Genomic DNA, 27803 nt, shown 5'->3' with positions numbered 1-27803 from the left:
AGTCACTGAACGATCATATTCCAGTGTTACCGATTTCTACAAAAAAACTGGGAAAAGTAATCTGTTAGCCTGCTGGCTTGCGTAAAAATAACGGGAATCGGTGTGTCAAGTCATAAAATAAGTATCATTGATTTTTAACTTTATTGCTAAATTATTAATCTCCTGCAACATCTTGGTAACCTTTCAGGTGCTGAGTCTAACATTTCCTTAACCTCCGAGGACACTGGTCTTCTTACATAAAGAAGTTTACTGTTGTAGCAAAAGCCACGGCAATTTGCAGCTAAGCTCGCCCAATGCACGCCAGTGACTGGCTACCAGGTACCTCTTGAAAGGGGAGTGATGTCACTAACTCAATATAAGCCGTTCCACATAGACCACATTAATTGAAATGAAGTAAAGGCTTATGCAGCCATTTCCGATATTAAGGAAATAATTCACCAAAATCCTGCATGTCAAATGTTAATATCATGTGGGATTAGGCCTACATATCAAATTCTCATATTTTGAGGCAATGTCAGGGCATAGGCCTGCATGTCAGTTTCTTAGATTTTGAAGCAATGACCAGACACAGGCCTATTTTTCCACATATATTTGGGGATAAAAAATCAGAAAGCTTGTACAAATAATTTTTGGTAGGCAAGGAGTCTTTTTTTTTTTTTTCATATATTGTTAGATAAGAAAAATCAGAAATCTTGTAAAAATAATTTTCTGTAGGCAAGGCGTCTTTTCCCAAATATTGGAAGATAAAAAAAGGAGAAAACTTGTACAGATAATTTTTGGTAGGAAAATCAATTTTGGTAGGCAAGGGGTCTTTTTCCCGTATACCGGAAGATATAGAAAATAAGAAACTTGATGGAAATCATTTTTGGTAGGTAAATCATTCTTGATAAGCTTGACTTTTTTCATATATTGAAACCTTTTAAGAATAAAGTTTGCTTTGTCTGTTTTACACATTTTTACGATATGATGATGATAATAATAATAATAATAATAATAATAATAATAATAATAATAATAATGATAATAATAATAATAATAATATAATAATAATAATAAAATCAATGGTTTACTTTAAAGTCAAACGAGTATCAGAAACCTCATAAGGTCCAAAGTCCACACTAGATATAAAATAAAAAGATATTTAAAACAACAGGAAACCAGAGCCATGGAGTACTGTGAATGAAATTTGCTTCTTGCTCATGACCAGAAATATCTTCCAAATATGCAGTTAAAATTGCCTCAGGGAGGTGTGCCGGATAAAGGATTAATGAGTGCAAACAAGAAACATAGTGTAAACAAACAACGATCGACATTGGCGTCCTTTTAAGCGAGTGATTACTTCGCTTTGTTGTAGTTCAAAGCTACTCGGGTCAATGGAAAGACGGCTGTGCAATAGTCACATCAAACATGGGACGCCGTGTTTTCGAGGAAGGTTGGATGGTCCTCTTCATGTATGTGGCGGCGTTATGGACGCCAGAAGCTGTCAGTGGGATTAAGAATTCAGAAGAACTGCGAATGTCATCAGGATATCGGAAAGGTATGAAACTGAAAACCCAGTAGATTTGTTCCATCTGTTGCTGAAATAAAGTATTTTTGTCCTACATGCTGCGAGAAAGGAGGAAAATATAATTGTAATTTGTTAGTCTTAACTTTTTAACATGGCGTGCAATATTAAGTGCGTTTGCTACCGACTGAAAACTGATTTCAGACTAACATAGGTAGGCAAATAATTTTGAAATAAGTATAGCAATTGAGCTACAAAGCCATAAAAACTAAATGGAACATTCGTTAATTTTGATGTTCACTTGCAGTACAGTGTTGAGACTGCATGAATATGCTCAAGTCGGTGGGGATGCATTTTGCAATTTAATCCGTTTCGTTTATTTTTTTCTACCGTGTACGTATCATAGCCTCCAAACGCACTGAGGTCTCTTGTGAGATCCTGCCACCCTTTCCTGCGTTTTATGTAACATAATTTCCTATTCCTTCTCCAGCGGCTTTCATCCAAGTAGGCATAGGTCTTCCAATTCTTCTGGTGCCCTATAGGAGCCCCGTTGATACCATGTTTAATGAATTTAAATGAAAACCTTTGAATTTTTGCGAGTTTTACGGTATTAACAGTGAAGTGATTTACTTCTGAGATGTACATTTTTATAGGTGTATTTAAATAAAATTAAATTTTTTACAAAGATATGAATAAAAGTTAGTCTAACACGACAGATGCCTCATAAAAAGGCTTTTTGTAAAGTGATGAGACAGAACAATATTGAAATTTGCCATTCATACGAAATTTATTCATACATTTGAGGTTCAGGGATGTTAAGAAAGTCTAAATTAAATGACAAACATCACCCCAGTATAATGTCTTTTGTAATGGAAACTCTTAATGATAATATTTACCTTCAACTCAATGCAAGAATGGGATGAGTTTGTGAGACTTTACTTAAGGATGTGCCATGCCATTCCACACGGCGATTTCTTTCGGTAACGTGATTTCTTGCTACTTTTCGTCTTTTATATTAAACTGACCTTTATTGCAGCATCAGCTCTTGTTCCCAGAGTTAGCAAATGGCACCAAAGTTGTGACGTCGCGGGCCAAATCGTTTGCTGCGGTGACCAACAGAGGTCAATGGTTATAAAATATGTTTTTCTTCTGTCAAATTCTAGACATGTGTGCATATAGCGAAGTAGCACTGTTAATACTGATTTCGTAACTATGTTAGTAAATTCAAAAACTGTCATTTAAAGTATACTTGTCTAGTTGCTATAAAGTTTTGGCCTGCGTGTTACACCAACACCACCGAGGTTACACTGTGTGGCGAAACCCAACGTGATTCTAAGATGGTAGCTGTTGCTTCTCTTAGCCATCAGCCCAGAAAAAACTATTTTAGAATGCCATATTCTATAATTTTCTATTACACAGTAATTATACTTCTGCTGTGCTGATTTAACATATATTACTCTAAGGAAGGAACGGTGACAGAAACTTTTTCTAACAAAAAAATCATTATCAATATTGTCGTGAAAAAATTGGATCCTCTTTTTCCCGGCAATCCGTCACAACGTTCAGGATATGCGAACAGAAGGGAGAAGCGGGTGGCCGAGTTTGTGGTTCTCATTTATATATAAGTATGTTAGAGAAAAATTCTCGTCATTCAGTTTGACTGCACAAGCAGTGTTATGAATATTAAAAGGACTCTCATTTTGATGTAAAAATAAAATTTGGATGAATTGACCAATGTAGAATCTTTGAGTGGCAAGTAACAATCAAACACATCTTGATTGACTGTCCCAGATGGCATCATGAAAGAAAGACTTATTTACAAAATAAATCAATAAAGGATATTCTAGCAGAAGGTAATAACTTTTCAATTAATAATATCATTCTCTTCCCAAACAAACTTAAATTGATAAGTAAAATATAATCTTCCCCCCCCCCCCTTTTTTTTCTCATTTTTTTTCTCGATTGTTTTTTTCTTTTCCCCCTTTTATTATTTATTTATTTAGTTAACTACTTAATTTTTTTATGTACTCTTTCCCCATTCTTTTCCCAGCCCGAGAAGAACCTAAAAGAGTTCAGAGGTCTGGTTAAACAAATCATTTATAACTAACTAACTCATGCGAAGTGATGATGGACCATGCAATAGTCGAGTTCCTACGATCTCTTTTTCCCAGGCTACCACCAAAGGTAGGCTCGTGTAATCGCTGTGCCTCTCAGCCAAGAGCCTGTTTTGACGTAGAGTCCGTGAGGTGTTCACCTTTAATCACTTTGTATTTTTGCCATCCGAGGCTTAGTATAGTTGATGTTCAGTCAAAGTGTAGTCTGATGATTCAGAAATAAGATTCATGTGAAATTTTAACTGAGACCGATGTCATGGTTTTTACCGGTTTTGTAAAACTTCAATTTTGGAGTAGTGTGCCTTGTAGCCGGCCACGTGGTCCTTAAGGTTTTACTTTAGCTTAATTTATGTTAAATTTTCAGTCTAATTTTGTAGTAAAACTGTGAAAAACCCCAACCAAATCTTGCTGGACCCTCTGTGAGATGTTTGCAGAATTTTGCCCCTCAGGTCAGGTTATCCCGAGTCAGCCGACATCTCGACTCAGAACTAGTGCGTCGGGGGTAAAATTCCCGAGTAAATCCGACAAATATATCAGTTACTATTGTCTGGCTACAAAAGGTTGAGACTCAAAGGCGGTTAGCACTGCTGCCGTGTTAGTGTCATTCAAACTTTTCAGGAAAAAGGGTGATAATCAGGTAGATTTTGCTTTTTTTTTTTTGAGTACCGTTGCAATTTCCTTGTGTATGGATGCTTACATGAAGTGATCGGGCCACAATAAAATGGTACATTTATCAACTTGTTCCATTCATCAGAACAAAAGCAAAACAAACATCAAAAGTTTATAATACATGGACCCTATGTACGTTTTATTTTCACATGGCTCAATACAAAATTTAATTAATGGTACATTTATACACCTTGTTTATATGTATGTGTGTGTATGTATTACTGAATCATGAGAATATTGAACATGAATATATAAATAGTGCTCAAATTGCCCATTTATATTAATATATATATAGGTTAATATATATATATATATATATATATATAAAATTATGTATGTATATATATATCATATATATATATATATATATATATATATACGTTTTGATATATATATATATCCATATATATATATATATATATATATATATATTAATAAAAAACGCCTAAAGTCACTTGCAAGTAAAGACATCAAAATTTTGGACAAAGTTTTACGCTCGAAGATGTCCATTCTCAGGAGTTTTTTAACCTCGAGGTTAATCCTGAAAGTGTAACTTTTCGGATAGGATTGAATAGGCTACCTCTTTCGGCAGGATGGGCAACGTGCTACCGCCGCTAATTATTGGAAAGTCTCAACACTTCGTAGCTAAAAGATGCCTGAAACAACCCGTGTGAAAGACCCTTCTCCTTATAACAGTTTCAACGACTTTTCAAAAGGAGTAATTTCGTTATTGTTATTATTATTATTATTATTATTATTATTATTATTATTATTATTATTATTATTATTATTATTATTATTCTCTACAAAGTTTAAGACCAGTTTTCACGTATCGTGACGTTTTTACTATAGATTTGTATAGATGACGAAATTTATTTTATAGAGTACTTTCGTTTTGTGAAGTACTGTGTGAAAATTAATTGAAATTCTCGTATGATTTTTAAATACAGCTGAAGGTTTCTATAGACTATTAAAAGAATGCTCGACTGGTCCCAAATTACCCGATAATTTACGGTTCCTTTGTTTGGGAGCCAATGAGAACTACTCGTTTAGTGAAAAATTTGTTTATTCGTTTTAATGCTTCCTTTTGACCCATAACTGATTGCACCTAACAGCAAGATTCAGTAACTGCTCGTATTATGCTCAACATTAAGTTTTTCATCTAGGCTTGGGCTCGACTTGACTATAAAATCTCGTGACTGTTGATCTTGCTGATTCTTTGCACTACAATTACGTGCAGGTCTGTTTACTGATAAAGACTTATGCCAGGGAAAAAAATTAATTTCATAAAAAGTTCCTGTGGTTATTCTGGTTGCCTGGGAAGATCCACAGGATAGGTGGATGGGGCCCTGGGTGCAACCTCTTTCATACCTTTTATTGTACCTCCTTTCATTTTATCTTTCTTCCATCTTACTTTCTACCCACTCCTAACAATTGTTTCATAGTGCAACTCCGTGGTTTTCCCGTTACACCTTTCAAACCTTTATACTCCCAATTTCCCTTTCAGCGCTGAAGAACCTCATAGGTTCATACATACATATGTTCTCTAGTCACAGGAAGGAAATTAAAATGGGAGTAATGTTAGGGTTGGCCATCAGGGCTTATAGAATTTACAGTCCCGAATTCTTAGACGAAGAGCTGGAATACCTGAGGGAGAGTTGTAGGAGACTAGGATACCCTAAGTACTGATGGGAACGGGCACACATCAAAACAAGAAAAAACTATTTTGGGGAAAGGGGAGGGATAGAAAAGGAACATTTGAAAGAGAAGAAAATAATTACAGTCCCGGACAACAACACTATTACACCCATCAACAGGAAGCTAGATAATTTCGAATTGATAGGCAGCTACAAAAACACCATCAGGAATAAAATAGTTGGAAATAAAAAGCCGGTAGAGCGGGGAAGAGGTAAGAGGGGATTATGCATGGCAGTGTCTAGACTGTGAAGAGCTTTACTTTGGTGAAAGGGGCAAATCCTGTAAAGAACCAGGAAAACAGCATAAATAAAGGTAATTCTAAGCCGGCTGTCCGCGGTGAGCTCGACTATGGCAATTGACGTTTTCCTATGTTATTTTACTTGCTTTACAGGAATTTAAAGTAATATTTTGTCCGCCGGCTGTAACTAAACTGTAATTGACCTTTGAAGACTACACGACTTGTATTACCCCTATTATTAGGAGTGTTTACTGGTTACAATTTTGCCGTATTAGCTATGGGTGGGGGGCGGTTGGGGGCTTGCCGCGGAATGCCGGCTTAGACCTATCCAGCGTTAGGTAATACAAATCGAGTAGTCTTCAAAGGTCAATTACAGTTTAGTTACAGCCGGCCAACAAAATATTACTTTAAATTTTGTAAAGCAAGTAAAATAACAGGAAAAACGCCAATTGCCACAGTCTAACTCACCGCGGACAGCCGGCTTAGAATTACCTAAACAAAACATAAGGCACTACAATAAGACGTCGGCAGTCGCCAAGCACTGTTGGGAAAAAAGCACAAAATAGATTAGGAGAACATGAATTTTGTGTACAGGAACACTAACAAAACGGCCAGACTGATTGTAGAGAATGCCTTTATAACATGCTCAAACATTGTAATGGCAGGCAACACTGGAAACGGATTTGGAGACAGCCTATCAAGAAAAATCGTTTACTCTACAATAAAGAAAATTAAAAAACACAGAGACCCATAAACGATGAACATCTGGAAGAAGCTGCAGGTAGCCAAAGGCCAAGGTCATAGGGGTGGGACCACAGAGGAGAAGGAGGGTAATTAAAGGATAAGGAGCCAGAACACAGAAAGGGCTTTAATCCACTCCCCCACACACATATAAACACAGCTGGACTACGTGTCCGGCCGTTCCACGGATACTTGACAATGAGGACTGTTAGTCCTAGAAAGCTTGTAACTTTTCTTGAATAAATATCTCGGCTAGCCACCATCCAGTTTTAATGAGGTCCTGTTAGTAATTGTATTAATGCACAGAACAATTGTGTAAGTGGTAAAGTTACTATATATATATTTTATATATATATATACATATACAGTAAGTATAATATATATAAATTTATATATATATATACATGTATGCATATACATACTGTATGTTCTTTGCCCCTCCTTAGTGACCAATGCCCGAGTTAATCCTAGAGCTTCCCCAAATGTGATGATGACTTTGGTATGCATTAAAATGGTCACATACCCTTTGAATCTTGGTTGATGTTTGTAAAAACGAGTCGCCTTTGTAATCTTTTGTTCCGTTTTATGTATTTTGCTTGAAAATGCCCTAAGTTAATGGCGAAAGGTCTTGCACTACATTGTTTCACGTTCTTCGTGACCATGTACTCTGTTTATATTTTATATCTGGTTGTTATTCCTGTGAAATATATATATATATATATATATATATATATATATATATATATATATATATATATATATAATATACATATATATACATACAGTTGTATTTTATTTATATACATAATATATATATATATATATATATATATATATATATATATATATATATATATATATACACATATATAAAACACACACACACACACACACACACATATATATATATATATATATATATATATATATATATATATATATATATATATATATATATATATATATATATAAATATAACAAACACACACACATAAATTATATATACATATATATATATATATATATATATATATATATATATATATACATACATACATACAGTATATACAGAGGGAGAGAGATAGAGAGAGAGAGAGGTCATTGACACAGGTTATAGAGTTCACTCCAAAGATCGCCCATTATTGTTTTTTTAATGAAAAATCTTCCACGCTTCTATTTGTTTCAGACAAACGTATGAATGCTACATAAACTTCCTGAAATATGAAAACTTAAGATTTATGACAAAAATTCAAATGTTTCATTTCATAGTTTATGAAAACTCGTCTCTAAAAAAAAAACAGTAATGCCGTAGGATTTAAAAGGGACTTTCCTTCAAAAAATACCTTAGAATGGCGACTTCTACCAACCTCATCCCAGTACTTCTCTCTCTCTCTCTCTCTCTCTCTCTCTCTCTCTCTCTCTCTCTCTCTCTCTCTCTCTCTCTCTCTCTCCTGTTTGCCCGTATCTACATTTGTCTTTTCATCCCATTTGTTAGTGCAAAAAGGAGACACGACAGTCTCTAGGTTATAGCTTTATTGTGATATTTCTATCAATCTATCATGCCTGTCTGTTTTCAATAAGCTTGGCCATCGATTATAGTCATTGTGGTGATCGCTCGTATATCAAGACACTCCAGTCTGTTGTCTGAGGCTTCTTATCATTAATCAACTTGCACAAAATAGATGATCTGATAAAAAGAATATGAAGGAAATATGGTGCTAATTTATTTTGCAGACTAGCACGGTACAAATAGAGGTAGGAAAGATAATTCTATTTTTGTTGGCAAAAAAAGGTTATTTGTTTATTCTTAGTAAAGGTAAGACCTTATGCAAGCTGAATTCTGTTAGCATCATGATGTCAATCAACACGCGTATGTAGGCACTAAGAAATTATTATTAAGATAGCAACGTGACATGTTTACATTACCAATTGAACGCGATTAATTCGCTTTATTTATGAGCAAACCGAATGGTCGATTCTGCTGTTTAATAAATTATGAAGATTTCATTCTGTAATCGTCATCAAGGTCCGTCTTTCAATTATGCAGACTCGCCACTCGCCAATTCTAGGGCACCTCCTAGGCTTCTACCTCATTTCCATGTACATATTTTGCAGTCGTGAACACACCTCTCTCTCTCTCTCTCTCTCTCTCTCTCTCTCTCTCTCTCTCTCTCTCTCTCTCTCTCTCTCTCTCTTTGTTTTCTTTTATTCTTATGTTGTTGTTCTAGCTTATATATAAATATCACTTTTCACCACATCTCATATGTTCAAGGTTACAGTCATGGAGTGAAGAGTTGGTCATCACCAATGCTATTATTGGCTGTGGTGATGGCTTTTGTTTTCTAAAGATACCTCTTATATTATCTCCATCCTTTCAAGAAGTAGGTTTTTTATTAACTGAAATGAATAAAACTCTTTGACGCTGATCCGAATTATGACAGACTTATATTAATCACTTCTCTTAATACAGAAAGTTGTCATATTGATGAGACCTTCAGAAAATTTGCATTAAAACCTATGATAGTAGCAGATGACAAATAGGATGCTTCATAATTTTAAATGTATTAGAGTCTGACAACATTCTGTGAATGATTTCCTCAGAATTGTTTCTTTCATATATGAAAGCAAGTGTAATTCTACTTTGCAGGAGGACAAAGAATTGGTCTGGCAAAACAAGGACTCCTCTCTGAAACCAACATTAATTCGGAGCTCTCTGTTACTCAGAAACTTTGTATTACGTCGGGCACACAAAACGTACCAGTTGTTAATGAAAAATCTGCGCCAAAGAGACTTCTGACGGCAAGTGTAGCTTACAGGGAGGAACAAAAGGAGAAATGGATGGTGCCCCTTGCAGATGTTCAGCCAGAGAAAGGGTGTCGTGTTCCACTGCTGGAGTTTCAGAGAGACTACATTATGTCAGCTAATACTTTTGCTATGTACAATGCTTCCTGGCCAAATTTGCAAAATTTCAGCTTGTCCTTTTGGATCAACGTTTATAATTGGAGATATTACTCACAGATTGTCAGCTATGCTCTTGGCCTGAGGAGAGATAATGCTCTTTTAATTAGTAAGTGTTACCAGATTTTTGTATTGCCATTTCTTATGCAAATAATATGAGATTTGAAAGTTCTACAGAAGTTATTAGTCCGAGTTCTCTACTAACCTGTTCTTTCTGTTCATTCCAGCCCAGTCCCAGACAGGTCTTGAATATAGGAAAGATGACATTTACTTTTCTGTTCCCTGGGAAGATGACGTTGCTTATATACTAGAATGGATGCATATCTGCTTAGTTGTCTCAAGCACAGCACACAAGTTGTACATTGATGGAATAGAGGTCTTAAATAAGAAAATTACTAGAGATTCAAGCCAGTATGCAGGTGATCCCCTGATTGTTTTGGAAGGGGGAGGCCTTCTAGTCCTTGGTCAGGATCAAGACAAGCCTGGTGGGGGGTTTGAACCTAAACATTCTCTGTCAGGTTCAATTGCCGATTTTCAACTTTTTGCTACGATTTTGACACCAAAGGACATTAGAGCACTCTATGAGTTCCAAGTACTGCCTCATAAGTCTTTACTTGATCTGACTGACCAAAAATGGCTGTTCCAAAATATTCAGTTAAGTGATATTAAAACCGAACCTCTCTTTGAAATGAAGGTGACAGGAAAGTTCTTCCTATTTTTCCGGAGAAGTGAACATCAATAAAGGATCAAAGCTATGCAGAGACTTAGGAGGGGATCTACCCGGCTATGATAATGTCAGACAAATGCTCATCACATTGCATGACTATTTTTCGTATTCCAGTAGGGACTTCTTAAAATTAAGCATCTTCATTTATCACCCCGGTCCTAGTGCAGGGAAAACTTTTGGGAGTCTGAAAGTAATTTGGGAGGCTGAGAAATACATACAAGCCGCTCCAAACCCCAACAGTCCCGAAAATTCCTGCGTGTGCCGAATTAAGAAGCAAAGGTATGTAAGAATGTCTGGAGTGCCAGAAGACATGGAGTACCAAGTTGACAGCTTTTACAAGTTACATATGTACAGAGGCAGCAACCAACTCCAAGGATTACAAAAGTCGTACATCAGTTACAGTGACAATGAATGGCGTCTGCAGTCTAAAGAGTTGAACAAAAGCGAAGTCCTGATGCATTTCCATTCTACTTCTGGTTACCTTCCATTAGGCAGGAAGTCTTGGACAGTAAGCAACAAACATAAAGGCGTGAAACTCCTGTTGACGAGCTGCAACAAACATCAATTTACTTGTGATTCAGGAGACTGTATCTCTTTAAACCTGCGGTGTGATACATACAAAGATTGCTTAGATGGATCTGATGAAGAAAACTGTCTCTCTGCACCCAGTAGTGCGCTGTCTGGAATTGTTGGCCCTCCATTAAAATCTCTGCCAATCAATGGATCAGTCTTGTTTTATAATATTCCAGAAGTAAATGTGGACAAAAATTTTTTCTCTGCGACAATGTGGATAAATACAACATGGAGGGATGAACGTCTCTATTTACTCAATTTGAGAAAAAGCCCGACACTATCCTGAAAGCTCATCTCTTCAGTCTCAACATCTGGTCACCAAAGTTGGTGTTGAAGCCTGTACAGAATGACATTTCTACCTTCTTGACAACTGGAACTGCCAAAAGGCTGTGTAACGGTGAACAGAAAGTCTTTGACACAGTTGAAGGTAACTCACTTTCTTCAGAGTATTTATCTTTCTAGGAAACTGCACAAAGAAATCACCTAAAGATACAAAGGAAAGGAATGATAGGCCAACCAATACAGCCTCATCTTAATCTGACATATACTATAGCCAAACCATAGGCAGCCTTGCTATAAAACTGCCCTCCACCCTAGGTATGAAATAGGACTTTTCGTTTGGGCTGGTTATTCAAAATTTGTCAAACTATTATGAAAGGTTATTTAGTCATTGCAATCTTACAGCTTCTTCAAAGGGATCAGCACTTCCACCCTACTGATTTCAACTATAGTTACAAATCAGTCTGTGGTTCTGTATGAGTTATTCTATGTAAATCTTTTTTTATACAATTACAATAAACTGCATTGCACAGATAAGTAAAAGTAACAGTGATATTCTCAAACATATTGCCGGTAAAAATATTTTATTAAAGTTATTTTTTTGACTACTACATTACACTGTGCCTTGTCTATGGTCCTTTTTTTTTTAATCTTAGTTGAATTAAATTGAACGCGCAGTTTAACATTGAGTATGTGACTAGATAATCAGACGAAATTTCACATAGATAAAGGATCTGGGAATCAGATTGACAGCATTTTTTTATAAATACATGAGACTTGCCGAAGATGGAGGACTGCATGTAGTATAACTGCCTAAATTAAGATAGTTGTGAATCTGCTCTATAGTAAGGACTACTGAGGAAGGGAGACCGTCCACTGGCTCTTAGTTCATGAGTTTAATGTTAGCTAAGTCTGTGAAACAGTGAGTGAAAAAAGTAAGTATTAATTATTGTAAAATATAACAAGGTCATTTTAACTGTGATCCTAAATTTTCGTGCCATTTTCTATATAGATAAAACCATGTTTCTACTGTATTGTATATATAATATATATATTATATATATATAATTATATATATATACACATATATATATTTTATATATGTGTGTGTTTTCTAATGATACGTCTAATATTATCTCCATCCTTTCAAGAAGCAGGTTTTTTTATCAGCTAAAACGAATAAAACTCTTTGACGCTGATCCGAATTATGACACACTTATACTAATCACTTTTCTCAAAGCAGAAAATGGCCATATTGATTAGACCTTCAGAAAATTTGAAAATCTCATTAAAACTGATGGTGTAGCAGATAACAAATAGGATAAGTACTTCATAATTTTATTTGTACCTGAGTCAGATAACAGTCCGTTAATTAGAATTGATCAATTACACAATTACAAATGTATATAGATTTCCACTAGTTATGGAAAGAAACAGAATCAGATGTTTCCCTTACTCGCAATGAAAAAAGTACAGTTTAACGGATCATCAAGTGAGTATCCACTAGATGTGAAAAACATAGAGCTAGAGCGTTATTTCTATTATGATGTAAACTGACATTTCCAGGGCACCATTCTTCAACTTACGGCATGTAATAACATTTTTCAATATAATCTTCGGTAATGCAGTTTTAAAATCAGCTTACAAAGAAATTATTCATAAAAACATGGTGAAAGGTGCATTCATTTCACCACACCATCGGTTGACGAGAGAATTCTTGCACTTGAAACAGTCAAGGATATTCCAACATACACTCGGTTGATGAGAGTATTTTTGCTCTAAGTTAATATTCGAGGCAGTGCCGATGTGCCATTGTACTTAACCCCGTAGGGGGGGGGATAGAGCCGTCAGTACACCTCACACGGAGCACAGTAGGCATTACTTAAGGTTCCTTGCAGCATCCCTTCGGTCCTTTGCTGCAACCCCTTCCATTCCTTTTACTGTACCTCCGTTCGTAGTCTCTTCCCTCCATCTTACTTTCCACCCCCTCCTAACAATTGTTTCATAGTGCAACTGCGAGGTCTTCCTCCTGTTACACCTTTAAAACTTGCTGACTCTCAATATCCCTTCCAGCGTTGAAGGACCCCATAGGTCTCAGCGCTTGGCCTTTGGCCTAAACTTTATGATAATCCATCCACCATCCATTCTTTCTACTCAATTTCCCCAGAGATGGTGTTCACCTCTAAGTGCTTCGAGATATGGAAGAGGAGCCTCATGTACGTGATGTGGCAGTGCGAGTTCAACCTGTTGAAGTTTCCCTTCGAGAGCGTCCTGTGTCGTCTGAGCATTGAGTTGGACGACGACCAGCTGTGGCACCTAGTGAACGTGACTTTGCCCGAGTTCTCGCATCTCCCTTACAAAGTGAATCAAATAGAATTTGTGAGAAGTAAACTTACTGGTGGAGATTTTCATCTTATCTACTGGCAATTATATTATTATTATTATTATTATTATTATTATTATTATTATTATTATTATTATTATTATTATTAACCAAACAAAAACTTCTTTCAGTTTTCTTCTGAAGATGGAAAGAGAAACCCACAAGATTCCTGTGTATAACTTGTTTACTTGTAAATATTTACATATTATTTTAATCTCGAGTACTTTCAGGTCCTAACCGTGACCCTTTTTCAAGAGATGTGAAGGAAGTCAGGCTGGTTCAAGGCCCAGCAATCTTCTGGAACTTCTTCTCCCTGTGCGCTGTCATTTATATGATGGCTGTCCTGGTTTCCATTCTCTTGAGAGTTGTTAATCAGACCGCACAGGGAGAAGAAGTTCCAGAAGATTGCTGGGCCTTGAACCAGCCTGACTACCTTCACATCTCTTGAAAAAGGGTCACAGTTAGGACCTGAAAGTACTCGAGATTAAAATAATATGTAAATATTTACAAGTAAACAAGTTATACACAGGAATCTTGTGGGTTTCTCTTTCCATTATTATTATTATTATTTCAGTAGATGAAACCTATTCATATGGAACAACCCCTCAGGGGCCATTAACTTGAAATTGACTTCCAAAGAATGTTGGTTTCAACCTCCCACCGCAGACCCCACACTGCATCAGTAACTGATCATGATGCAGAACCAGTGATTTTTCATCGCCCTGGGGAAGACGCGAACCCGCAACTACTGACACTAACCACTATACCAGCGGATCAGCTAAAAGTCGCACAGTCCTCTAGATATTTCCGTAGCACATACAAACACTCCTACACTCTCCATAGATTACAGTAAATATAGAGGAAAATATAAAACAGACACTGATATTGGGTAGAAAAAGTATGACAGTAGATCAACTTCAGCAACAAAGCTTAAGATTCCTGCTTGATTATGTAAGGAGTCGGTTGGTTGATCGGTTGCTTGAAATTTGGCTGGCCTTGTGCCAGCAGGCTAAAGAGCATAATAGGCCTAGTGTAGCTCTCGGGATTAGGATCTCCCAACTAAGATTGTACATATCATCTTTTCATTACAAAGACCTGTTTTTCTTTCCTCTTATTTTTGTATAGTATTTATTTATCTTTTCATGTACAAAAATTTCAATGTAGTTTTTGAAATAAATTTTCCAGATTGAAAGATGCAAATGGTGAGCATCAAGCTCATAGCGATATTGACAATTTATCATTTGTTTATTGTTTATTATTTACTTCTACAAACTCAGTTTTTGTGGACTAGCAGAGACTGTTTTTATAAGACAAATAGATGTTGTATTACGTAATGGTTGCACAGGCTATAATTAATATTTCAAACACTTATGTTTCATGTAGAATATACAATGGTGCTAGAACGTTGGAAAGATAAGAACTAAAAAATCAGGAAATGCATTAGTCGCTTTTAATTTGAATCCTGTTATTATATTAATTAGGATTTTCACTGACAGGTTTCCGTCAAATCCCACGACATCAAAGGGCCCACCGTCGACATCCAACTGCTCTTCGAGAGAAAATTCGGTGGTTACGTTGTGACGACGTTCATACCAATCATAATCCTAAGCGCGATCAGCATCTTCACCTTCCTCTTCGAGCACCAAGATTTCACCAATCGCATCATGGTGACAGTCAGTCTGCTGATTGTCGTGGCTTCTCTTTCGGCACAGACGGCCAGTTCCTTACCGAACACATCTTACACCAAATGCATAGACCTCGTGTTCCTCTGCACTATCTTCTTCCTCGCCATCGTGTTTGGAAGCCACGTCATCTGCTCCATGATCTGGCTTCGTAAGAAGCCCGGTGTTCACGCGCTACCTAGTTGCTGTAATAAGTCATTAAACAAAGCGACGAAAGACGCTCAGTCGAGGCTCAACTTTCTAGCAGCAAGTCTTTGCTTGCTTACAGCAGTCGCGTGTGTTTTTGTGTGCGTCAGTAACTGCATTTAAATGCCAGTAGTTATCTAGTAGTTCATAGAATTACAGCAGGCACGATTATATTTAGTTTTGAGAGAGTATTTTAATTTTAATGGCAATTCGTTCGACTTTACAACTGGCAGTGCCACAGAGACCATTCAATTTTCATAGACTATGCCGATACTGTATTAATACTTACAGTAGATTTGGATGCTTTTTGTATATAAGTGGAATAGTGAAGTTCAAAACTACTTTTAAACATCACAGTACAGTGTACATTAACTAGGGATGCATGAAAAAGAATTTGGAGAAATTTGTCTGAATTTGCTGCTAACAGACGTCTAACTTTTACTGTGAGGGAATTAAAATCCAGTAATTAAAGGATAAGTAAAGCTAGAATCATTGAAATTATGCGAAATTGCCAATGGACAATGCCTCAAATTTGACTACGGATTTAAATCATCTAAACAGTTTAAGTGTATTTATCTAAGGTGCTTAAATGCTTGTTAAAGGAGACGAGATGTTTACACACTGCACAGCGCTTGAACTGCAAGAAAATCCATATATAGGTAATATAACAATTTATTTAGTTTAAATGACAAAAGGCTGCCGTGTCAACTGTTTTTCCCATTGTCTTGATGACCTTGCCATTTATTTTGCCTCAGTAACTTGAGGACAGACATTACCACTTCTAAGGGTTCAAAAATTCTTAATTTTGGACATAGTCCATGTTAGCTGGTCAAGAAAACTGAGAAAATGTGAACTCATGATCACCTCGATTAGTGAAGAGATTCACTATTTCACGTGTTCAGGATATCTGTTTAGACACAATGTCAGGTACTCAATAGGGACAGGTGAGAGATAAATGTCATTTCCTTGCGTCAGTCTAAGATTGCGGTAGACTTCTTCCTGTCAGAGAGGAAATGTTTCATTTATCGTTTAATTCTGTCACTAGCACATTAGCATATCAAAATTTGAATTCTGTTAGTTCGGTGCAGTAACATAAAAACTGGCATGTACAAAAGATTTAGGCTATGGAGGTTTCTGCATTCCAGCACCTCATCCCTGTTCACTTTTGAAATAGTACCACTTTCACTGTCACAGAAGACCTGAGTTCACCAGTGTGATAAACGCAGCTTTCCACTGCAAGAGACTGATATTTAATGACTTGGATTATAAAGCAGGCCTTTGCACATATACTATACCGGCGCATCAAGATTCATTCACCTCCAGGCTAGAAACTACAAGTAACACGCCTTCCCTATCAGCAAGTGAATTTTAGATCTGCAGTTCTCTGGATCCCAAAATTTATCAGGATGACAACCTCCTTAAAATCCCAAAACTTAAATAAGTAAGAAAAGTGACTTCAAGAATTCAGGATTTTGCAATGGAGTTGTGTGTTGAATACCAAGATAATTTTGACCACCTTGCCCTCTACCTTTGGCGTCACACATCCGTTATACCTGACTGTATTAGGTAAGGATCATCTTAATTACTTAGTAGGCAATCTCAACTTTCAGTTAATGCAGGTGATTTGTTGGTTTGCTTATGATCTACATTTTTTTATTACCCCGAATTGTCAATACTGTTAGGAGTAGGACCTGTGATATTTTTTTTATACTGTGGGCCGTGATATTTAAGGCTGAAGTTTTTTGAGCTGTTACTCAGAAGCAGCGTAAAATGCTGTACGTTACTTTCCTTATCATAGTTAGTAAGCGTTTTCCATAATTTATTGATAAGAAAGGTATATAGAAAACTTAAATGGTGATTGAGATATTGAAGAGGAAGCCGAGTCCACGGGCAGATACGTGAACAAATCGGTCAGTTCCAACAAATACTTTGTGTTGTGAAAATATGTTTGGGAATCTTTTTATTGGCCAAGGAAAACCACATTAAAGCAAAAACGACCATCACCATGACAGATAATTGCATGGTATGGCTGGATACGTTGTCCGTATGACAAATATTGCCATATTTCAACAGCACACTCGTTTGGTGCTACTACATTACAATTCTCTCTCTCTCTCTCTCTCTCTCTCTCTGAGGTTTTATGTAAATAATTTCAACAGATGTCCTGTGCATCTCTCTGTGCTTGTTGATTTTGTGGCCCCGCTAAAGCCTTTGTCACATGGACCAGACCCCTTGTAGTTAGTTGGAAGTTTCAATAATTCTCCTGTTTTAAAGTGCAGATGCGTTAACCCCACACAACACACATTTACTTTATCCGAGCTTGGGATTTAATGACAGCTGGAAAGTAAATACACACGCTTTGCTTACTTAATAAAATCGTAGATGGGTTAATTTATTTTATATATTTGTTTTGCTGATATTGTATTTATGCCTTCAAGAATGTAACGGCATTCTCCTTGTCCTTATTTTTTGTAGCATCTATGTTATTTGAGCATCTGAATTGGTAAAAAAAAAAAAAAAAACGGAATTGTCCTTTCTTGGGGAGTTTCATGAGTCCTCACTCCAACAAATATGGACTTGGAACGCGAAGCATTCGACGTTTGGGAAGAGACAGCGAGTGTGAAGAGTTTAAGAGTTATCGGAGATATTGTGAACTTAATTTATCTAACGATTTGGAAGAAAGGTGATATAATAAATCTGATGATTTGGAAAACGCTGAAGGCATTAACCCTGATTATTTTGATGACGGTGGATGTAATGGAATACAGAAACTCAGACGGTTTGGAAGAGACAGTGATGCCAGAACCTCCCGATTCAGAAGAGATTGAAATATCTAACGCTAACTTTCGCTTTCCAGTACAGACCGCCAACGATTTGCTCTTGAGCGTATGATTAATGTATCGCCTATCAGTCTGTTTCTGTTACATTTACTGTGTTTGCAGTAACAGTATGATAGCGAAGGAGCTGGGGGAGAAATACAGTCATGTTGATGAACTATTGAAATGATAATTTTTCCGATAATTCCAAGTATTCCCCGGGAGAAATATCCTGGTGCTCAACATCGAGAATGGCGGCCTTGATGTAGATGGAAATTACGAAGTAATGACGGGCTAAGATGGTTCTTTGCCGTTGTGTTTCGACCCAATGAATGCCAAATGGGCAATCCATCACCATCCACCTATTCGAAATACATCTCCAAGGCAGATACGAGGAATAATCACACATTTCCCACGATGTAAATCTTATCTTCTTTGCCTACGCAACGGCCGTTATGACTCAGTTAGGAGGTAGTTATGCCATTCATCACCGAAAGAAAAAATCCGCCCAAATTAGTGGGCTACAGAATATTCCAGGGCCCCGGATATGACTCCTTAATCAATTTTCTTAGGTTTATTGAATTATCCTAATAGCCGCCAAGAATATTTTTTACTTGCATTTTCTTCTTAAATGGAACAGAGAAAAATGCATTTGGATCGGCTCCTCTTTTCTACCGTTATATTTCTACTAATGTCATACTGACTGAATGATTCTCGATATCATTTCTAATTGTTTCAATGCTGAGCGAACGACTTTTCTGTAAAATTGAAGGTATATCTCCTTGCAATTCAAGGTGATGGTTATGAACGCTGATTCTTCACATATTGATTTGTTAGTCTGGGACCCATAGGTGAATTGGTTTTCCAAATACTTATATATTTACAAGGTTCCTGTATTTAAACGTTCATTTTTATTATTGAGATTTTTGAGACGTTAAAATCATACCTCAGTCTATAGAGTGAAGTTATGTTTTTTGTTTTTTTTAATAAAATGATCACAGCTGTTATTCCAAAAATTAAGGTAAGGAAGAGAGGGGGTGGGGCCGCCTTTGGGGAAGGGGAGGGGAGGGCTTGATGACGTTCATATAAAAGAGCATTGCAGGAAGGCGAGCGCCTCAATAAGATCTCATAACCTTACCGTGAGTAAACAAAGAGCACATCCTGAAGTTAGCTCCCGGACCTACTATGATCCATTGTCAAGTGCAATAGACTACTATGATTTTTTTCCCCCGTTAACGATTGGCTTTATACAAGATAGGGGTGTTTTTTCCAAAGCCTTTCCCACGGTTCTCTTATCCGGTTAGGACCTGCTTGAGATTATAAGTTGTCACGGAAAATTAATTTGGAAAAGATTGATCTCATACCTTTTCTATGGTTCGGAGAGTTGTTGATTTAGTAGCTAAAACTGCCTCGTTTTCAGTGTGTGCGAAAGATTTAAATAAAGAATTGGTGTACTAACTTCTTGTTTGTGGCTTGTGTAAATTGTTTAAATCTAGGTGTAGCGTAGGCCTACCATCTAGCGTGCAATGTATTTTCGATATCATATGTGGATTTTCAATTATTTAAAACAAAATTACAATGTACGTCTCGGATTATCTAACTACCAGCTTTACTAGTTTTGCTGGAGTGCATGCGTAGACTTGCCCTTGAAATTCCCCCGATAGATTTAATTTCGAAATTGGTTTTCCTTCCGTAGCAGATGAAAGGCGATGCATCAAAAAGTTCTAAAAATATGTGGAGAGGATTTCTTCTTGCAATGCTTTGTTTACGTGGTAAGTACATTCGTGACTCTCTCTCTCGCTCGCTCTCTCTCTCTCTCTCTCTCTCTCTCTCTCTCTCTCTCTCTCTCTCTCTCTCTCTCTCTCTCTCTCTCTCTCTCTCTCGTGTGTTCCAGTAATATTTCATTTAAGCTCATCTGTACAAGTCGGTTTTGTCTTCTACTCCGTCTCCAAAAATATTTTAAACAAACAGGTTCTTAATTAGAAGTCTGTCTGTGTGCATGTGTACGTGTAAAACCTTTTTATAAGATCATAATTATGTATTGGACAGTATTCTCGAAGTATGTTATCTTAATTTATGACTTATTTGAAAAGATTTAGTTGCTTTTTAAAATTTTTGGTAAATTTTATCCGTTTTTTCATCACTTGGGTTAAGTGTCCTTATTACTCTAATCATGAAATTCATAAGCATTATAGATGAACAGAATATTTAACTGTAATATTCCAGTTTTCTTTACAGCTAGCTAAAAAATATAGCACCTTTACACTTTATATATTTTCAAAATTTTACGCAGTTACCATTTTAAACTTAAAGATCTATTCGCCCATTCATTATTATCATTACTAATATTACGTCATTATAAATGTTTTTATTGTCATGATACTTTACACTCTGATTTTACTTTGATCTTCAGGCTGGAGTTTACAGACTGAAGGGTCATCTGTCGGTCAAATCTCAAGGTTTTCTACTGCAGTTATCCGGAGCGATAACGACACTAAGTCTCTCTCTGGGTAATTCATCTGATGATTTTTTTCACAAGTTTGCACAATTTTGAATTACATGCGTGCACACGCACAAGCATTATATATATATATTTGTATATGTATGTATAATATGTATGTGTATATATATATATACATATACATATATATATGTATATATAGCTATGTGCCTGGCGCATCCATATTTATATACATTATATAAAACATGTGTATTGAATTAGCGCAAAAGTTAAGCATTAATTGATTTAAAATCGAAAAAAGAATATTTAATATCTCTTAATCGCTAATAGTAGTTTAAATTCTGATAGGTTCTTCTTAATGTATAGAGTAAGATTTAAGGAAATTCATGTCAAGCATCATTGCCCGAAAAACCTCACTGACAAACCGTCCATAATATTGTCCGTATTTTAACTAATTCACTGAGTTATTTCATTTTATTTATTTATTCTTTTGTTTATATAATTTTTCTTACAGAAATGGCGAAGCTCAGAGAATGGAGGCGGATGTATTGGTCTTACTTGGCTCTCTCCTAAGTGAAGTGTTTTCTGGAAGTCAACTTTTAATACTTCAAGATGATTACTATTTAGGTAACCTCCTGCCTGTATATGTTTGGCTTTCTACATTTATACGCCTACATATAAATCCATCCATATATGTATAAATGTATATATATATATATATATATATATATATATATATATATATGTATATTATGCACAGTATATACTTAATGTGTTTATATATATGTATATATGTAATTATATATATATATATATATATATATATATATATATATATATATATATATATATATATATATATATATATATATATATATATATATATGTGTGTGTGTGTGTGTGTGTGTGTGTGTGTGTGTGTGTGTGTTTGAGAGAGAGAGACAGTGTGTGTTCTAAATATTATAAGGAAACGCTCTTACAAACGCCGTATCTTTGCAGGTGTTGGTTTCCTTTTCAGAAGCGTCCATTCTTCTCTCAGCTGGGAGGAATAGAGGTCACATCGTGCCAAGTGGAAGCCCTGGAATTGTGGGTACTAGGTTCATTCCGTGTTTGGCCTTCGGAACTTGTCGCCCTAATGATTTGCTCGGCGAGTAATGCTTGGCATATTCTTCACTGGGTAAGTGTTACTTTAGAATTCATTACAAAGTTAGTCACGAGAACAGTTCAGAAGTAAGGAAAGCAGTATTTGGATGGTAGTGTCGTCAGTGCACCTCATGCGGTGCACTGTAGGCATTACTTAAGGTTCTTTGGAGAGTGCCTTCGGCCCCTAGCTGAAACCCCTTTCATTCCTTTTACTGTACCTCCTTTCATATTCTCTTTTTCCCATCTTACTTTCCACCCTCTCCTAACAATTGATTCGTAGTGCAACCGCGAGATTTTCCTCCTGTTCCGCCTTTCAAACCTTTTACTGTCAATTTCCGTTACAATGCTGAATGACCTCATAGATCCCAGTGCTTGGCCTTCGGCCAAAATCCTATATTCACTTCTATTCATATATATACATATATATATATATATATATATATATATATATATATATATATATATATATATATATATATATATATATATATATATATATATATATATATATATATATGTATATACAACAACAATTTTTATTGCTTTTAAAACATTATTGTATGTGGTACCTAAGTAACTGAGCAATTTCTTTTTATTGTGCGATTGCTGGCCTTGCCTTATGCCAGCACCTAGTCATGTTCCTGAGAACAGCCCATGAATAAGCAATATATAAAGAATTTATAATAAAGTCTTGCTTATTCAATTTTTGGGTATTTCTTCAAACAATTTTTAAATGGTTTCAATGTAACTCCAGTACATTAGCTTACCTTGGAAAGAATATATCCACCTGTAGTTTAAATCCTTAATTTCCCTTATAATGCTGACCCTCGAGGTTCATACAATCCGCCGCTTGTACCATGCTGCTGGGGTTCGTTACATGCTGCATTTAATGTCTGGCAGGCATTCAACCCTGCTCTCTTAACAATCTTGGAATGGAATGGAATATGTGATTTAGGCATAAAGCCAAGCACTGGGACCCGTAGGGTCATTCAAGCCTATGATGAGAATGAATGAAAATGGAAATGATACAAATAACGAGTTTATAAACGACATTCTAAAGGTCAATGTTAAAAAAAGTTAAAACCGAAGAGATTTAATTTTTAATGGAATCAAAACTGCCATAAGTAAGATAATAAAGACATATCTATATAAAATTATAAGATATTTTCATAAAAACCACAAACCTTTACAAGACTCAAAACAGGGCCAACATCAATGTTGTCTCCTAAAATAACAATCTTCTTCTTGTACCACTGTAGACATTACTTGAGGTTCTTTGCAGTGTGCCTTCGGCCCCTAGCTGCAACCCCTTTCGTTCCTTTTACTGTCCCTCCTTTCATATTCTCTTTCCTCCATCTTACTTTCCACCCTCCTAACAGTTGATTCATAGTGCAACTGCGAGGTTTTCCTCCTGTTGCACCTTTCAAACCCTCTACTCTCGATTTCCGTTTCAGCGCTGAATGACCTCGTAGGTCCCAGTGCTTGGCCTTTGGCCTAAATTCTACATTCAATTCAATTCAATCTTCTTCTTGTAGGTATCTGAGCAGAAGGAAGAGCCAGCGTCTCTGCTGAAATCAATCCACTGGATCATCGTCGTGGATGACGATGAGTTGATGCCCAGATTTGAAAGCATCCTCGACGAAGAGTCTCAGGTAAATGTGGCAGACAGGATTAACCCCGTAGGAGGGTAGTGCCGTCAGTGCACCTCGTGCGGTGCATTGTAGGCATTACTTAAGGTTCTTCGGAGCGTGCTATTGCGGAAAATTATTATTATTATTATTATTATTATTATTATTATTATTATTATTATTATTATTCCTAATGAATATAAATATACATGCACAACAATTCAAAAAGCGATTACTTTACTTAAGCAAGCCTTTGCTGAACTGATCCACTTCTGGAAGGCGGAAACAAATGAACATAGAATTAAAGAGCAAAACTGAATATATGAAGTTAGCTAAATTAAATTTACTTGATTTTTAACTTTATCATTAAAAAGTTCACTATTAGTTTTTTTCTTTCAGTTCACAATCGCCCAAATAGAATCTGACGCAGCTGTTACGCTACTTACCACGACGTTCCGCCAAAATGGCAGAATTGGGTATTGTATTTTAGCTGTAAATGCAGCACACCACTTTGATATATATTATATATATATACATATTCATATATATACATATATATATATGTATATATATACATATATATATATATACATACATATATATGTATATATATACATATATATATATATATATATATATATATATATATATATATATATACATATATATATATACATACATATATATGTGTGTGTGTATAACTGCCCTCAGTGACCTCTCAACGTGTGTGTTAGTGTCTAAAATTATCAATATTTTTAATAATTTTTTTTCTTTTCCTTCTTATTAATTATAATAGCAGTAACACTAAAATATTTTGCTCAAGTATCAGTCCAGTGAAGTTCTTTTCGGCAGGTTTGTCCCAGTTGGAAAATGGTGGTGGTTCCAAGACAGTTGGAGCCACAAGCTGAACAGGCCTCTGACCAGCCTGACGCACCGTCAACAATTCATGAACCTACAAGGCAGAGTGATGAAGGTTTGTTTTTGTTTGGATGTTGTCATTTTTTTCTGACATGAAGAGTATCTTGTACAACAACACTCCTTTGATAAGTTTGTGGTACAAATAATGAAATATTATTTATTCTTCATTTTTTTTTAATCTTTAGGAGTTTATTCCTACATTTTTTGCTTTTAATTTGAAGAATGTCTGTCGTTGTTCATGGACCTTTGACTAGGTTTATTGTACAAATTGTTAATTATGGCGCTCTAAATACAATAATTTACATTTTAACATTTTTATTCAATGTATCGATTTCAGGTAATTTTTAATTGCTCTTAATTTGTCATTTGCCGAGAAAAATGACATTCACTCCAAACTATTCATCCAAAGTTGTTGATGAAAATTCGTTCTGGGAAGTCGTATAGCATAAGCACAAAATGATCATCCTTAAGTTCTTATTAATAAAGTCACAATAAAATATTTATTACTGCAATATTTCGTAAAAATAAAAAAATTTCTTTGTTCTTGAATCTACTCACAAACATCAGTAATCTTCTTGAGATTTACCGTGTAGCTTTTTAAACTTATGTGAATGTAAGGTTTTCTTTTAAATTAGGGGTTTTCAGTATAATTAACAGCTTGTAATTTTTTTTATTTTTACTCTTAGTCTATCTCTTTTCTACTGATAAAAATCACTCTCTGAAAATTTGCAAGTTGATGGCCTTCGGAGCTTCTGCCCTGTAAACTTTTGCCGAGTTTGGAAAGTGCAAAAAATAAAGACAATTTCTTTCTTATGCATGTTTAAATACAGTGGTTCCACTATTAATTTGAAGGTTGCTGCCGTAGACAACTGGCCTTGGTTCGGTTTGAAGGAAGGCCCCGCAGGCGAACCCTTACCAGATACGGGGATAGACACCAGCATCATTACCACTATAAGCCAAGTTCTTAATTTCACGTATGTATGTCCATGGTTTATGTCCAATTTCACGTATGTATGTCCAGGGTGTATGACCAATTTCACGTGTGTGTGTATCCAATTTCATGTATGTCCAATTTCACGTATGTCCAGGGTGTGTGTCCAATTTTGCGTATGTACGAGTATGTCCAGGGTGTATGTCCAATTTCGCGTATGTACAAGTATGTCCAGGACGTATGTCCAATTTCACATATGTATGTCCAGAGGGAAACATTCAGTTCTCAGGGAAAAGGGAAAACATAGCCAGCAATTTGGATAAACAGAGAAAAATGTAATCTTCACACAGAGTGAACAGACAAAAACGTATTCTGGCCTCCAGGTTAATAGAGGAAAAGCTTCTATGCTTTAGATTGAACGAAAAACATTTTATAAATTAAAATTTCCCTCCTTTGTGCAACTTCTATTACTTTGTCACATCTAAATCTAACTTTTCCTATTTTCCTGTTTTTCTTGATGGTTATAGCTTTGGAACATGGCCAGGAAATAATGATAAAATTCTGAAAGAATGAAGCTATAGCTAAATTCACTTGGAAGAGACTCTTGAAGGTAGTGGAGATATATTCCACAGAAAAACATTACGAATGTTTATTGTGTTTACATACGTAGATGCAGCACAACAACAACAACAACAAATAATAATAATAATAATAATAATAATAATAATAATAATAATAATAATAATAATAATAATAATAATAATAATAATCACGTATTTGTCATGCTTTCCTCTCCGACAGGATTGAAATCGTTATTCCCGAAGACGGCCAGTGGGGCGGTCCTCAGCCCGATGGCACGGTATCAGGTCTCATTGGGATGGTGTCCAACTACAAAGCTCACTTTGTAATTGACGAAATCACCATTACTGGTAAGATGCTACAGTAGCTTGTGTACAGTTATTTGTAAAAGGACAGATAATGGGATTTTTAGAATTGGTATTTTACGAATCACTATTGCAGGCAAGAACTCTTGTGAAATTAAAAGACAATAGAATTTTACCAAAAGATAAATTGAAAATTTACGAAGTCACTGTTACAGACTGGATTACTCAGTGGTCAGTGTAAAAGTATCTTTGAATGGACAGGCAATTGGATTTTAATAAAAATTAATGAATAAATAAAGTTAGTTAACGAATTACTGAATTTGTATACTTAGATTACAGGCACTAAAATTATAGGAAAGCAAAGAATTGTAAAAAGAAGATATGAATATATAAATAAAATTTCTTTTCTTGACCATAAAAGATTCATGATTGAAATGTCAGGACAACAAAATTCTTAAACTTCAGTAAGCAAAATGCTTTGAAGTGCGTATTATTATTATTATTATTATTATTATTATTATTATTATTATTATTATTATTATTATTATTATTATTATTATTATTATTATTACAAACCAGGTCGCAACCCTGCTTGGAAAAGTAAAATAAACGCTTCAAACCCAAAGATCCCTCAAGGAAAGTAGCTTAGGTCACACAAGGAAATTGAGACGTAAAGAATGAACCATGAAAAACCAATAACAAAAAAAAAAAAACAAAAACAAAAGATGAATGCAACAAATGCGATAGATAACAAAGTAAGATAAGACATAAAAAAACTATGAAGTGAGTTATGCCAGACTAATTAACGAAAAACTAAAAGCATTTGTGCTAATTTTAATCTGAAATTTGAATGATTCAACAACAGGATTAGGAAAATCATTGCACAGTTAAGTCAGAATCGAATTAAATAATAAAAATATGATCATGCACTATACTTTTCGACGCGCCAGGTACCCGAAACATTCGTATTATCCTGCAGTACAAAAAGCAACAGGTATTCATAATCCACAGTATATTTTTGGTATGGATCACATATAGTCTACGGGATAAAGACTCCGTGTTTAACTATAAGAAAATCTTAAAATCAGAAAATACAGAGCAACATTACTTAGACATTATGCAATTGAAAAATTACTTGACTATTCTGGTCCTATTTTTCACTGGTCGGGTACACTAGTTGGAGTATAATAAATGCAATTACTCTCGGTGCACGAAATATTCTTAGTAATATGAATATAAAGATTCAGAGAATAGAACGTTCATGAATATA

At 35.5% G+C, this 27803-nt stretch overlaps 2 protein-coding genes across 3 annotated transcripts in view; both read left to right on the top strand.

Moving 5' to 3' along the window:
• The first annotated feature begins 1288 nt into the window (after positions 1-1288).
• LOC136830766 (C-reactive protein-like) lies at positions 1289-17122 on the top strand. Of its 2 annotated transcripts, XR_010850742.1 has the most exons (5): positions 1289-1537; positions 9612-10031; positions 10150-11649; positions 13669-13862; positions 15381-17122. XR_010850742.1 is itself a non-coding variant. In XM_067090640.1 (3 exons), the coding sequence occupies exons 1-3, from the start codon at positions 1408-1410 to the stop codon at positions 10662-10664; spliced, it is 1065 nt and encodes a 354-aa protein (XP_066946741.1). In that variant the 5' UTR covers positions 1289-1407; the 3' UTR covers positions 10665-11723. The 2 variants fall into 2 exon arrangements, 1 of the variants encoding a protein (XP_066946741.1); XM_067090640.1 differs by lacking the exons at positions 13669-13862; positions 15381-17122 and having other exon boundaries at positions 10150-11723.
• A 4938-nt stretch (positions 17123-22060) lies between these two features.
• DNAlig4 (DNA ligase 4) overlaps positions 22061-27803 on the top strand; it is an 87835-nt gene continuing 82092 nt past the window's right edge. Inside the window, exons 1-6 of the mRNA XM_067090639.1 lie at positions 22061-22206; positions 23708-23824; positions 24200-24276; positions 24653-24773; positions 25571-25692; positions 26451-26578. Coding sequence (XP_066946740.1) covers positions 22165-22206; positions 23708-23824; positions 24200-24276; positions 24653-24773; positions 25571-25692; positions 26451-26578 — 607 coding nt within the window. The 5' untranslated portion in view covers positions 22061-22164. The remainder of the gene's footprint in view (positions 22207-23707; positions 23825-24199; positions 24277-24652; positions 24774-25570; positions 25693-26450; positions 26579-27803) is intronic.

This window comes from Macrobrachium rosenbergii, chromosome 47, assembly GCF_040412425.1.
Source record: "Macrobrachium rosenbergii isolate ZJJX-2024 chromosome 47, ASM4041242v1, whole genome shotgun sequence".
NCBI lineage: Eukaryota > Metazoa > Arthropoda > Malacostraca > Decapoda > Palaemonidae > Macrobrachium > Macrobrachium rosenbergii.
This window is presented reverse-complemented; position numbering and strand designations above follow the sequence as displayed.

Bases quoted from the DNA above. Each gene is read 5' to 3' on its own strand.
- LOC136830766 (XM_067090640.1), top strand. From the start codon at position 1,408: ATGGGACGCCGTGTTTTCGAGGAAGGTTGGATGGTCCTCTTCATGTAT. The intron at 1,538-9,611 runs GTATGAAACTGA...TCTACTTTGCAG, and splicing joins GTCATCAGGATATCGGAAAG to GAGGACAAAGAATTGGTCTG. The intron at 10,032-10,149 runs GTAAGTGTTACC...TGTTCATTCCAG, and splicing joins AGATAATGCTCTTTTAATTA to CCCAGTCCCAGACAGGTCTT.